The 13,773-nt window shown below is 32.5% G+C and overlaps 1 protein-coding gene across 2 annotated transcripts; it reads left to right on the plus strand.

Annotated features, from left to right (window-relative positions):
* The first annotated feature begins 2,359 nt into the window (after positions 1-2,359).
* On the plus strand, positions 2,360-4,865 carry LOC132048284 (transcription repressor OFP7-like). 2 transcript variants are annotated; one of them, XM_059439192.1, is made up of 3 exons: positions 2,360-3,180; positions 3,468-3,770; positions 4,486-4,865. In XM_059439192.1, the coding sequence occupies exons 1-3, from the start codon at positions 2,451-2,453 to the stop codon at positions 4,494-4,496; spliced, it is 1,044 nt and encodes a 347-aa protein (XP_059295175.1). In that variant the 5' UTR covers positions 2,360-2,450; the 3' UTR covers positions 4,497-4,865. The 2 variants fall into 2 exon arrangements, with proteins under 2 accessions (XP_059295175.1, XP_059295174.1); XM_059439191.1 differs by lacking the exon at positions 4,486-4,865 and having other exon boundaries at positions 2,361-3,180; positions 3,468-4,016.
* The last annotated feature ends 8,908 nt before the right edge of the window (positions 4,866-13,773 follow it).

Here is a 13,773-nt window from a genome sequence, read left to right on the forward strand (position 1 = left end):
GGATATTGGTAAGTTTTATGTATATATATTTAATTCCTTAATTTGGCTTTTCTGTGTGTTTCTTTATATTTTTGATTTTCCTTAGTAATTTTTTTCTAGCTCCGTCACTGATCTTAGGTAACCTTGTTCAAAGGAAAAAGTAGGGAAAGGAAGCACAAGCTCATGCATGGATGATTTTGTTTTCTTGGATTCCCCTATTATCTTTTGAGAGGTTTCTTATTTGTATTGGCTTTCCACACGGCATGCATATCATTCAAAATGCTTTCGTCCAAACAAAGGTTAGTTCCCTTTCTTTCATTTCTCTCAAGTGGCCTAATATACAAATGGTTTCATTATGAAGACAAGATATTACTTTTCTTTGCAATATACTTTTATCAACAATGCTCTTCTGTCTCACTCATATTTGCTTATCTAATAGATAAACATTGGAAGGATTTATAACATTAAAAAAGAAATTAATCTTAGTGGTGGGGATGCTGAATATGCTTGATTTGGGAATTGTCTATGCTTGTGGTTCTCCCAGCTGTTGAACCCAAATAGGGGACTTCCACATCTATGTTGATGTGACATTATTTACGTCCTCCTTTTGAAAATAGAAACGTTTTGAATTGAGACCCGTAACTAAGGCTTAAGAGGAGCGGGAGGAGTAAGAAGGTTTTAACCATGCATAACAGTGTAAGATAGAGATCGGACATGACAAAAACTTACGATAGAGCGGAGGTGGAAAATAGATATATGTTCGAAAGTTACTTTTAAAAATGAATTTCTACGGACACTTTTGTAAGTTGGATTATGCAACATGGAAAGATTAATTAATAAGTAATAAAACTCCTATTATACCTTATTCTCCAGCGTTTGGTAAGCTGAAAATATCATCCAAAAGCATTAAGTATATAAAATGGACAATCACAATGGGTTGGAAGCGACGCTAGGGGTGTGGGTAGTGGCGGAGCCAGAAATTTTATTAATAAGTGCCAAAATATAAAAAAAATTGACACATGTTAAAAATAAGAGGAGTCAACCTATAGCATTTATATATAAAACTAAAATTTTGACATAGCTAAACAATATAATCTTCCGGCAAAGAATTGACACCTCTTAGCATAAGGTGGCCATGCCACTGGAGTGCGAGCTATGAGGGCGGAGGTGAGATAAGGTGTGTTGGAGGATGGATAGGAGTAGAATGCCACTTACATAACTTGTTTTATCTTACTTTCACAAGGGAAGTCTTTTTTCTCAAAAATATTTTCCAAAACAATTAACCGATCAAACATGAAAAAATTAGAAAACATTTTCTAAAAACTGTTTTCCTCCATACCAAACAAACCTAAATAAAGCTAAGAAAGTATAGATTACGTAAATCAATTCCAAAAATCAGAGCCCCATTTGGATGAATTGGAACTGTTGAAAGCTGGAAGATGTACAGTGAATCCATCAGAGAGAATAGGGTTGTGCAGTACTCCCTCTCTGGATAGTGGATACATACATACAGTCACTTTATTAAATTCTCTCGCCTGCTATACGGCAACTAATTTCAGACTTGGATTGATTTTTTCTACAAAGTTGAGTGAATACTCAAAACAGATCTGCACCTTCCTGTTGCTCACTGGCTAGGACTTTGTCCTCAACCATATCAACATTCTAATTCAATAAATATTTGAAGTTCATTTGTCGTATTGTCTTCTCCTCGATCTTTGCAACGCACGTCAAAAGTGTGTTAATATGCAACAATCCACGTTGTTTATTAGTCAAAATGTCTAACAGTACAAGTAAAAGTTACTCTTATAGTATATGTATGCAGGTTCAATTTTTATTCTCTCTCTTTTCCTTCTTATATCCCAGTATCGTAGGGGAAAAAAAAGTTCTTTTGAAAGGTTTATGTATATGCAAGACACAAGGATGTACTAGAAAAATCGTGTATTCACTTAACAAGTACTTATGTATATTTATTATAGAACAAGAAAAATCTTGTTCCGAAACAAATTTAAGTTATACATTCGACTGTGTAAAAATCTCTCAGTATTAATTAGTTATGTCGTTTAATAGCTTCTATATATAGTTAGTTTCTTCTTTCCATTTTTTTTTAAAACTTTTATACACATAAACCGCAAAGAATTTATACACTATTAGTCTTACTTTTAATTGACAGCTGCGATTATATGTTAAAAGTCTTGACATGTATTTTTTTATTGTATAGAAAAGTTGAACTCTTTCAAAAATCACAATGATTTTGTTGTCTCAATAAGCGTGAAGTACACAAATTAAACCGTTATCAGTAAATTAACTTTGACTAACTCATCAACATTTGGAGACGCTAAGTCACGCTCTCCTCACCCCCTATTCCCATATAAAATGTCTCTAACAATTCTCAGCTGATAAAGCAGTTCACAATTTTGTCAAAGGAAGAAACCCCACTCCTCCTATCCATCATACAACAGAGACAAAAAAGAATGGGAAAAAGCTTCAAGGTTCGGTTGTCCAGAGTTATTGCTTCCTTCAACTCCTGCCGTTCCAAGGACACTTCTTCTCTTCCCCAAGTCCCTAATTTCTTCCCACATACTAATAAGCTCAGTACTACAAAACTCATCTCCCCCGATTTCCCTCTTATTAATCAAAATAAAAATCCCCCTAAGTCCTCCTTCAAACGCCACGTGTCATCGGAGCCCATGATGATCTCAGTTGGGTGTGGGTTTAAGTCGTCACGGTCACAAGATCAATTCAAGTGGGAGAAAGAAGATAAGTTTCACGTGGTTTCCAGCTGCTTAGTCTCTGAAGAAGAAGAAGAAGAAGAAGAGGAGAATAATAATTTGTCCTTACGAGCCCCTACTACTCCTCCACGATTCAGTACTGAGAAGAAGAAGAAGAAGAAAGGGAGAGTTAAGAAGACGAAAATAAAAAGCAGACTCCAAATAAGCACCTCCTCAGCTGACGAGTACAGTGGGGTTTTAAGCGGTACTGATCAAGGAACTTGGGATAATTATAACGAAGAGGAGGAAACTGAAACTTTAGTTTCATCTTCCAGAAGCTTTGATTTCTCAAGTGATGACTCATCAACAGATTTTAACCCTCAGTTGGAAACCATATGTGAGACCACTACTATGAGGCGTCGTCATCATAAGAGGAATGGCAGCAGCAAGAGGAGAGTTAAGCATTCAAGACCAAGTTTCTCCTCTTCAATGGGTAAAAAGAACCTTACTACTAGTCTTACATTCAGGTCATCTTTATTATCCGTAACAAAACTTATTTTCAAATCTCATATTTTAAGGAGACTTACACATAAATATTTTTTGAACATCTGATAGTGTAAAAATTATGAGTAAGCAATCTGACTTTTTTCGTGAGTCAAGTACGTTTTGAAAATATTTGTTTCACCTTTTAGCAGGATTGATATCATTCTTCGTCTCAAAGTTCAAGATATTTAAGAGAATATACATTTAATTATACCTAATTACATTATTTTTAAACAGGTCGAAGGTCGTCAGTTTCAACATCATCGGACAGTGAGTTACCAGCAAGGTTGTCAGTGTTCAAGAAGCTGATACCGTGTAGCGTGGATGGGAAAGTGAAGGAGAGCTTCGCGATCGTGAAGAAATCACAGGACCCGTACGAGGATTTCAAGAGGTCAATGATGGAAATGATTTTGGAGAAGCAAATGTTTGAGAAGAGTGAGTTAGAGCAGCTTTTACAATGTTTTCTGTCGTTGAACGGAAAGCATTATCATGGAGTGATTGTTGAGGCTTTCTCTGAGATTTGGGAGACTTTGTTTTTAGGTAATGGTAATGATAGAGGTAGGAGGATGTCAAGTCATCCCCACCCAAGCGCTGTATGCAGAACCCTTTGATTAATCCAGCAACTGTGGTCTCTTGTTTAATTAAATAAATTGAAGTATTCATTTCTGTCGTTAATCATAGTGTTTAATGGGACTATATCAGTTTTCAGGCACTAGTGATGGCTACTTAAAAGTTAAAAACACAATTATAAGCTGAAAGAAAAGTTTCTCTTTCTTGCTAATGCTAGTTTTCTGAGTCCCGAAGCTAACTTTGCATGAAGGGGAGAATGCATGAGAGAATCAAAACTTAATTAATTAGGTTTGAGATTTTTCATGGTTTCAAAAGCTCTTTTAAGAGTATAAAAATTACTTGTGAGATTTCACTAAGTATGTTAATGTTGTTTTTGTGGTATTTGAAACACCGACTAATTTTTACCTTGTACTATAGGATTTACTAAAGATGTACTACTCCTATTAGCTTACGGATTTCATTTTACTTCAAAATTTTAGATCAAGGAGTAGCCCAGAGAGAGAGAGAGAGAGAGAGAGAGAGAACACTAATTAGTCCTCTCTTCTTAATTAACCCTACGATTTTCCTAATCATTTTCGTTAGTGTTGAAGTCTTGTCTCGCAATAGAAAGATGAATGATCTATGAATTAGGTTACTACTTAAAATTATCAATCATCAATGCTTTTTCGTTTTGCCTTTTTGACAGAGGGGGTATAGCTTAGCATGAGAAAAGAACAAACCTTGCAACTTTTTAGAGTCTACGACACGCCTATATCTGTGGAATGATATGAAGTTACCTTCTGCTGTTTTTTTGTGAATAGTCAAACTTTTTCCAAGCCCGACTCAGATCTTAGTTTAATTTTTGTCGGAGAAGAAACTTTTAAGTGACAATTGGAAATTGATTCGCTGCTTCTGACTGGTCATATTGATGGATGGATCATGGATGTAACCCAACAAAGAAACTGCAAATTTGTTTTTGATCATAACAATCACACAAGAACCCTAATTTGAGTACAGCATTGAAGAAGAACAAGACTAATGTAGAGATAGAATTCTGTGTAATTTCAATATCATGATCTGATGAGAAATGAGATACAAATGTGTATTTTATATTTTTATACATTGAGGATATATCCATAAGCTAATCCTACTGAGCTGTAACTAATTCAGATTAGATAACTATTTAACTAATAAATGGAAAATTACTGAAAAGGACTAAGAAGACTAAACTGCCCTTGAACTCTAATTTACTTATTCCAACAAAATTATAAATTCATAACGTCTTCCCTAAAATGTGAATAAATTTACCTCGACTTCTGTAGATTCTTTTATGTCACTCGGATTAAAATATTCCAGGTATTAAAAAAAATATACATATATACCGCCTATTACTTATGGTGATTCCTTCAATATCGTTGATCTGTATCGTAGAAATAACAAGAGGGCTACGACATTTTATCATTAGTTTTGATTATGAATTGAGTTATACACTATTATGATGAATTTGAGTTATATACTATTATGATTATAATATACGTAACTTTATGGTATTTTAATTACATTTCATCCGACATGAATTATCATTGCAACATTTTCCCTTGACTAAAGTTGATATGACGTGTGATTGTGAAAGGAGTCATTAGAGATGTTGCCATTGACTGATCCCTATTTTTACACCAAAGCGACACCCATAAAACACGGATCCGAAATTTCACTTACTTCCATAATGGGGCTTTGTCCATTTCGCTATTTGGGCTTGTTTTGTACAAATAATTGATGAAAACTACATAAGAATTGGGGTGGGGGGTGGCGCGGGAGCGTGGGGTGTTGGAGGGGGTAACCATGTTGGGTACTTTGTAGTAGTAATTAGTTTTGGTTATACATCGTCAATATGTTATATTATCTGGTCGCTCAACAGATTTTTTATTGCCATTATGAATATCTTTTACAAGGAAATATTGTGTTCCTTTTTTAGAAAAGGACCGGATTTGGACCTGAAACCATACATATTCTTTTACATGGAGCATTAATAGTCCATTATGTTTGCATAAGTGGTGCACTTTTAGTTAACTCCCAAATAGTTTGTTAAAAGTTTAACGCAAAAGGGCAAAAATGCCCCTGAACTATTAGAAAAGGTCTAAAAATACCATTCATTCATCTATTTTGCTAAAAATATCTCTCAATTAAACTTTTTGGCTCATTTATGCCCTTTGATTAACGGTCAACACTGAACTTTTAAAAAAAAAATTATTTAAATTACACATGGCATTTTATTACTGGAAAATTGATTTTTTTTTTTAAAAAAAAATCTGGAAAATGGTTTTTTTTTTTTAGAATCAGGAAAACTGAAATTTTTTAGAAAGAACAAAAAACTGGAAACCTGGATTTTTTTAATTAAAATATCTGGAAAAATGGTTGTTTTTTTAAATCAAGAAAATTAATTTTTTTCCTAAAAAAGATTTTCATGATTTTATTTTTAGGACACTTCAAAAAAAAAACAGGGAAAGGGGATTTTTTTTTCAAAAATATGAAAAAATGATTTTTTTTCTTTAAAGTGTGGAAAAACCGTGTTTAAAAAAAATCCAGAAAACTATTTTTTTTTTTAAATCTAGAAGAAAATTATGGAGTATTAGTTTTGCACATTTTACTTTAAAAAATTTAGTTTTTCAGATTTAAAAAATCAATTTTCCATATTTAAAAAAAGGGGTTTTCCAGCCCTTTAAAAAAAAACAGTTTTCCAGATTTAAAAAATTCCACATTTGTTAATAAAAATCCAATCTTGATTTTTTTTTTTTTAAAGGGCTTACCACATTTTTTTTCAAAAAAAATAGTTGTTCCAGATTTTATAAAAATCTAATTTTTTCAGATTTAGAAAATCGGACTAGTAATAAAATGCCATGTGTAATTTATTTATTTTTAAAAAAAAATTAATGTTGAGCGTCAAATAGCATAAATTAGCCAAAAAGTTGAACTGACGGGTATTTTTAGCAAAATAGATGGATGAAGGGTATTTTTTGACCTTTTCTAATAGTTCAAGGACATTTTTACCCCTTTTCATTAATTTTTTAACAGAATATTTGGGAGTTGACTAAAAGTGCACCACTTATGCAAACATAATGGGCTATTAATGCTCCATGTAAAAAAACATATATAATTTTAAGTCCAAACCCAAAGATAATATATTATTTTGATCATTTTCTCTTCCTTTTTACCACAAACTATTGTGGAGAGTCATTTCGAAAGATGCTAGATGCCAGAAAACAACATTTCAATCAAGCCTTGGGTTGATAAGACATATTAACTTATATATAGGGGGCTACTTTCGTATATATTCCAAAACTTAATTGTGTAACATCTGTTCTTTCGATTTATCAACCTTTCCCTTTATGTAAGTAACCCTATTACGAAAAGGAAACACCTATATTTCAGGTGCTCTAAGTGAAAAGTTTTTTGACTAGATAAATGGCAATAATTGACACCCTCAATTATATCCAAGACAAAAGGGAGGGGCCTCTAAATCAGAAAAAGAATTGATTAAGATATATAATTGTACCCCTTGCATCTTTGGCTGGGTGAGGGACTATATCCGTGCAGTTAACCAGCAAGGTAGAAGGGCCCTCCTACTCCTGGTGAACGGATTATGTATCATTGTTCTATCTGAAAGATTACAAGTAGAATAAAAAATATGTTTGGGTAGGTCGAGCCCTATCCCGACACTTCTACCGTTCATAGACTATTATAGAGGCTTTATAGACTTATGTTGATGTTCTCATGTATGTACAGAGGCTTTATAGACTTTAGTTGAGTTTATGTTGCTCAATTCGGTATGAAAGCTCATACAAAATCATGTACATTGGAAGAAAAACTTTTATATATTGTTGGTTTTAAGGCAATAGAAAGAGAGAAGGAAAAAAGAATTATTGGCAATAGTGGATTTCTTTTTCTCATCCTTTAGCTTGGAAATTCAGTTTCATGATTGAGTTTCCCCTTTCTTCTACCGATGTTGGGGGTCCAGCCCTCATAGGAAATTGCTTATGAGATCGAATTCCATCGGGTTTTTAAGATCCCTCTAGTGCTAAATAAAAAAGATCTTTGAGCAAGGTCAGTCTCATGTTCAGGCCCCCATGTTTCCTCTATGTATAGACAGTTTTCTTATGGGAGCATGTTTGCTACCTGATGATCATATATGTTCTAGGCCCATGTTATGTTATATGGTTCATCTCTAGTTGATTCGCTCGGTCAAGTTAAGATACTGGGTGTAGGTCCGCCTCACCGAGATTTGGAGCTACTGAGATTCACCTCGATGCTCAACCCGTTTTGAATGAACTTTCAAAAATTTGTGGTGAATTGAACACCTCAATCTGATATAATGTGCACTAAATGTAACATCCTACTTGAAAAGGGAGGGACCTAGAGAGAGCTTTTTCATCCAGTAAATGAAATTTTGAAGTATGTCATTTCATTTGTGTCTTGGTTCTATCCAATATTTCCAGTAGTATTAAGTTCTGTACACTAATAATAAAAAATATTTATTCAATCAAATCACGTTTAAGGTGTTATTCCAGGAAAGTTTTTACTATAGAGTTTAAGTTACATACATCATTAGTATAAGAAATTGGATATACTATTAGGTTATTCAAAGAATATATGCATATAAGCTTACTTTAAATGTGGATTTGTCATTTTGAAAATAAGACACATCACCTGCTATTAAATGTAAAGGTGATTGACGGGGTATATAACTTAAACTTATCTTGATACTGTAAGAGCTATTAATTTGATATTAACTTAAACTTTGTTTGCATTATTAGGTTACTCAAAAAATATCTATAGGTAAGTTTCTTTAAAATGTGAGATTTATAATCTTGAAAACAACGCAACTACAAGTCTAAACTGATAAAGGTGCTCTGATGGCATAAAAATGTATACTAATAATATATATAATTAAAAACTCTAAAAGACCTTACATTAGCAATGCATATGACTTAAATCCATTACAAAATTATCTAAACCTCTCCGCCCAAGCATAGGCAATACTGCCGTAACATTTAAGAAGAGCTAGCTAGCATGAGACAAAAACGATTCCCAGTGCAGTAAATATATTTATTTTACATAAACTGGAAGTGACAAGATAAACTGTAAGTACACTTTTTCCGTGTGCATTGAAGTGTAATATCTGAGATCTCTCAGTTAACTGTTCCCTTCTGTATAAAGTCTTAACGTGTGCCTGCAAAAGTCGTAGACTAGAGTACCGGTACAACAATATATATTATATGATGCATCAATATGGGATAAAGGCACTACCTTTTTCATGATTCCTGTAAGTTTTGGGGCATTTGGGATCTGAGCAATTCAAGTTTCCTAAATTGTTGATATATTTCTGGTACAAGGCATTAGAGATTTGAAACCTTTAATCAAGAGACCAACCTAAAATGGAGGGGCAACTTGTTAAATGAATCATAACTTTTTTATCTGCAGTTAGTGCATTTCATATTCCATCAATCCATACTGCTGCATGCTATACCTACTTAAAACTTTACAAGAGAGGCGGAGCTAGCATATTAATGGGGGTTCGGCCGAACCCCCTAACCTTGGTCTAAACTCTGTATTTGTCTTGAAAAATTCATTGAATATGTATAAATTGTTGAGTTAGAACCCAGTAACTTAAACGAATTAGAATCCTGAACCCACAAGCTTCGAATTCTGGCTCCCCCTCTGACTTTACTATTGAATGTGCAAAATCCAAAAACTTTGCTATAAGCATCGTGATCTGAGTTCGAGAAGAAAGTGCAACTTCTCTACTTTAATTTCATAGACAAAACCAGGAGGGATGTTAAGGGAAAAAAAACTTATAAACGGTTAAACAGATGTTTCTTTTATATGAGACATTTTTATCATTTTACAATAATTAATGTATATTCTTACCCCGAACATGAGTAAGTATTTGCCTATAAATCACCTTGTTTGTGTATGGTTATTTTGGTTAGCATTAGTAGATTTGGTAATCTTGCTATAATAGTCCAAAAAGGTATAGTTTTTGATAGGTTATGGAGATCTCAGTATCCGGTTAGTGTATACTAGCAAAGTATTCCCGTGCGATGCACGGGCCCAACGTGATTAATTTAGTTACTCACTTTAGTTAGTCTTTATAGTTTGTATATTTTGTAAAGGATACCGTGATTCTCCTTAGTGAGTCTCCATATTTTGTTTCTTTTCCTCTTATTTTTCCCCTTAATTTCTCAATTGTTATTAAATTTATCTTATTTTGGTTATGTCCGCCTCTTTTTATATTTAGTAAGTTGACAATTCAAATATCCTACATGTCAAGTTTATAATCACAAGATTCAAAGGATATTTTATTATATTATACACATTTTAAATTTAGAACCACAAGATTCAAAAGTCTATATTTATTTCTTAAACTCCGTCACTTTAATTAGCCAATCTTTAAGGTTTGTATTTTGTACATAACTTTTAAAAACATTCTAATTGTTATTATATATAGCAACATATACAAAATGTATTTTATGTACCATCACTTTAGTTATAGGTAGAAAATAATGGAATTAAGTCTTTGAGATGGAAAGAGTCGGACTTTTTTCTCATTGTCATGACAATGAAAGTTGTTCATCGATGTGAAAAAGAAAATTAGTAAGAATATGAGGGGAAATTAATATTTTGATTTTAGATTTTTTCTTTTAAATTCTTTAATATCTTATATGTATACCGACAGGTAGATATCCATCTCAATTAACTAATCGTTCAAATCCAAACATAAGAACCATTGTTGTATAAATTGGATTTTTTAAAAGCAACACTAATAAAATATTTTTATTGAATTCATTAAAAAGGGGTAAATTAGTTACATTATAATTTTTTATATTAACAATTATATAAAAAGAATTGTTACAAAGAAATCAAAATTAAGATTTAATTAATTTTATCTTGGTTTTGTAAGTGAACAAGTAATTTGGACTTATATTTTTAGTAAGGTGGCCAAGTAATATGGGACCGAGGGAGTACTTCATTTATTAATTATTAAAGAACATGAAAAGTCAAAAGTGAACAAGTAAAAGTGCACGGAGAAAATAAATATGTGTCGGATAATTAAACTTGAAGTGCATATGTGTATACACGAGAAGAGAATAAATATTCAGTATCATGACATATGTCCACGTGGGATAAAAAAGTAGTTTAGTAGTGTGGCCAAGTAATATGGGACAGAGGGAGTACTTCATTTATTAATTCTTAAAGAATGTGAAAAGTTAAAAGTGAACAAGTAAAAGTGCACGAAGAAAATAAATGTGTCGGAGAATTAAAATTGAAGTGCATACGTATATACATAAGGAGAGAATAAATATTCGGTAGCCAAGTAATATGGGACGCAGAGGGTAAGATGAGAAAGATTTAATTAATTTTATCTTGGTTTTGTAAATGAACTAGTAATTTAGACATGTATTTTTAGTAGTGTGGCAAAGTAATATGGGACGGAGGGAATACTTCATTTATTAATTCTTAAAGAACGTGAAAAGTCAAAAGTGAACAAGTAAAAGTGCACGGAGAAAATAAATGTGTCGGAGCATTAAAATTGAAGTGCATATGTGTATACTCCCTCCGTTCACCTTTACTTGTCCAAAGATTCCAAAAATAAATGTGTCAGAGAATTAAAATTGAAGTGCATACGTGTATACTCCCTCTGTTCACTTTTACTTGTCCAGTATTTCAAAAATAAATTTTCACTTTTACTTGTCACTTTTAGCATATCAAGATAAGACAATTTATTTTTTCCTGTTTTACCCATAGCATTAATTACTCGCTTCAAATCTAATAAAAATATGCACTAATTAATATAGGTACATTGATAAATTATGCACTTTATTTATAATTTCTTAAATAGCCTGAAAAGTCCAAAGTGGACAAGTAAAAGTTAACGGAGGGAGTACATGAGAAGAGAATAAATATTCAGTACTATGACATAAGTCCACGTGGGATAAAGAAGTAGTTGATTAAAGTGTACAATTTATATAACTTTTGGTACAAGTATTCATTGTTGTGTTAAAGTGTACAATTATTTAGCTTCTAGTACAAGTATTCAATACTGTGTTAGTCCTCTTAAGGCACTTGAATATATGTACTATCAAACTATGCCCGTGCGATGCACAGGGCCCAACATGATTAATTTAGTTAGTCTTTATGGTTTGTATATTTTGCAAAGGATACTGCGATTTTCCGTAGTGAGTCTCCATATTTTTTTTCTTTTCCTCTTATTTGTTGTTGTTGTGTTCGCCCCTCTTGGACACTTATATATATTAGAAATTTTTAGTAATGTGGCCAAGTAATATGGGACGGAGGGAGTACTTCATTTATTAATTCGTAAAGAACGTGAAAAGACAAAAGTGAACAAGTAAAAGTGCACAAAAGAAATAAATGTGTCGGAGAATTAAAATTGAAGTGCATACGTGTATACATTAGAAGAGAATAAATATTCACTACTATGACATATGTCCACGTGGAATAAAAAAGTAGTTGATTAAAGTGTACAACCAAAGTATATGGGATGAAGGGAATACTTCATTTATTAATTCTTAAACTTAAAGAACGTGAAAAGTCAAGTATAGTAATGTGGCCAAGTAATATGAGACGAAGGGAGTACTTCATTTATTAATTCTTAAAGAATGTGAAAAGTCAAGTAATGTGGCCAAGTAATATGGGACGGAGGGAATACTTCATTTATTAATTCTTAAAGAACATGAAAAGTCAAAAGTGAATAAGTAAAAGTGCATAGAGGAAATAAATATGTGTCGGAGAAGTAAAATTGAAGTGCATACATGTATACATGGGAAGAGAATAAAGATTCAGCAAGAACGTGAAAAGTCAAACGTGAACAAGCAAAAGTGCACGGAGAAAATAAATATGTGTTGGAGAATTAAAATTGAAGTGCATACGTGTATACATGGAACAAGTAAAAGTGCGCAGAGGAAATAAATATGTGTCGGAGAATTAAAATTGAAGTGCATATGCGTATACATGAGAAGAGAATAAATATTTAGTATTATGACATATGTTCACGTGGAATTTATTAATTCTTAAAGAATGTGAAAAGTCAAAAGTGAACAAATAAAAGTGCACGAAGCAGATAAATTTGTGTAGAAGAATTAAAATTGAACTGCATACGTCTATACATGAGAAAAGAATAAATATTTAGCAAGAACGTGGAAAGTCAAAAGTGAACGAGTAAAAATGCACGGAAGAAATAAATGTTTCGGAGAATTAAAATTGAAATGCACACGTCTATACATGAGAAGGAAATAAATATTAAGTACTATGACATATGCAAATATTCAGCAAGAACGTGAAAAGTCAAAAGTGAACAAGTAAAAGTGCACGGAGGAAATAAATATGTGTCGAAAATTAAAATTGAAGTGCATACGTGTATACATGAGAAGAGAATAAATATTCAGTATTATGACATACGTGCAGGTGGGATTTATTAATTCTTAAAGAACGTGAAAAGTCAAAAGTGAACAAGTAAAAGTCCACGGAGGAAATAAATGTGTCAGAGAATTAAAATTGAAGTGCATACGTCTATATATGAGAAGGGAATAAATATTAAGCACTATGACATATGTCCATATGGGATAAAAAAGCAGTTAGTTAAAGTGTACAGGTTATATAGCTTTTGGTACAAGCATTCATTGCGAGTACAATTTGTAAAGCTTTGGGTACAAGTAGGTATTGCGGTGTTGGTCCCTCTTAGCCACTTATATAACTAGCAAACTATGCCCGTGCGATGCATGGAGCCCAATATGATTAATTTGGTTACTCAATTTAGTTAGTCTTTATATGCAAAGGATACCACGATTTTTCTTAGTGAGTCTCTATATTTTTTTTCTTTTCGTCTTATTTTTCCCCATAATTTCTCAATTGTTGTTAAAATTTATCTTATTTTGATTATGTCTGCCTCTTTTTTATTCAGTAAGTTGACAATTCAAAT

This window comes from Lycium ferocissimum, chromosome 2, assembly GCF_029784015.1.
Source record: "Lycium ferocissimum isolate CSIRO_LF1 chromosome 2, AGI_CSIRO_Lferr_CH_V1, whole genome shotgun sequence".
NCBI lineage: Eukaryota > Viridiplantae > Streptophyta > Magnoliopsida > Solanales > Solanaceae > Lycium > Lycium ferocissimum.

Coding starts and splice junctions, on each gene's coding strand:
- LOC132048284 (XM_059439191.1), top strand. CDS start 2,451: ATGGGAAAAAGCTTCAAGGTTCGGTTGTCCAGAGTTATTGCTTCCTTC. Junction 3,181..3,467: donor AAGTTTCTCCTCTTCAATGG/GTAAAAAGAACC, acceptor ATTTTTAAACAG/GTCGAAGGTCGTCAGTTTCA.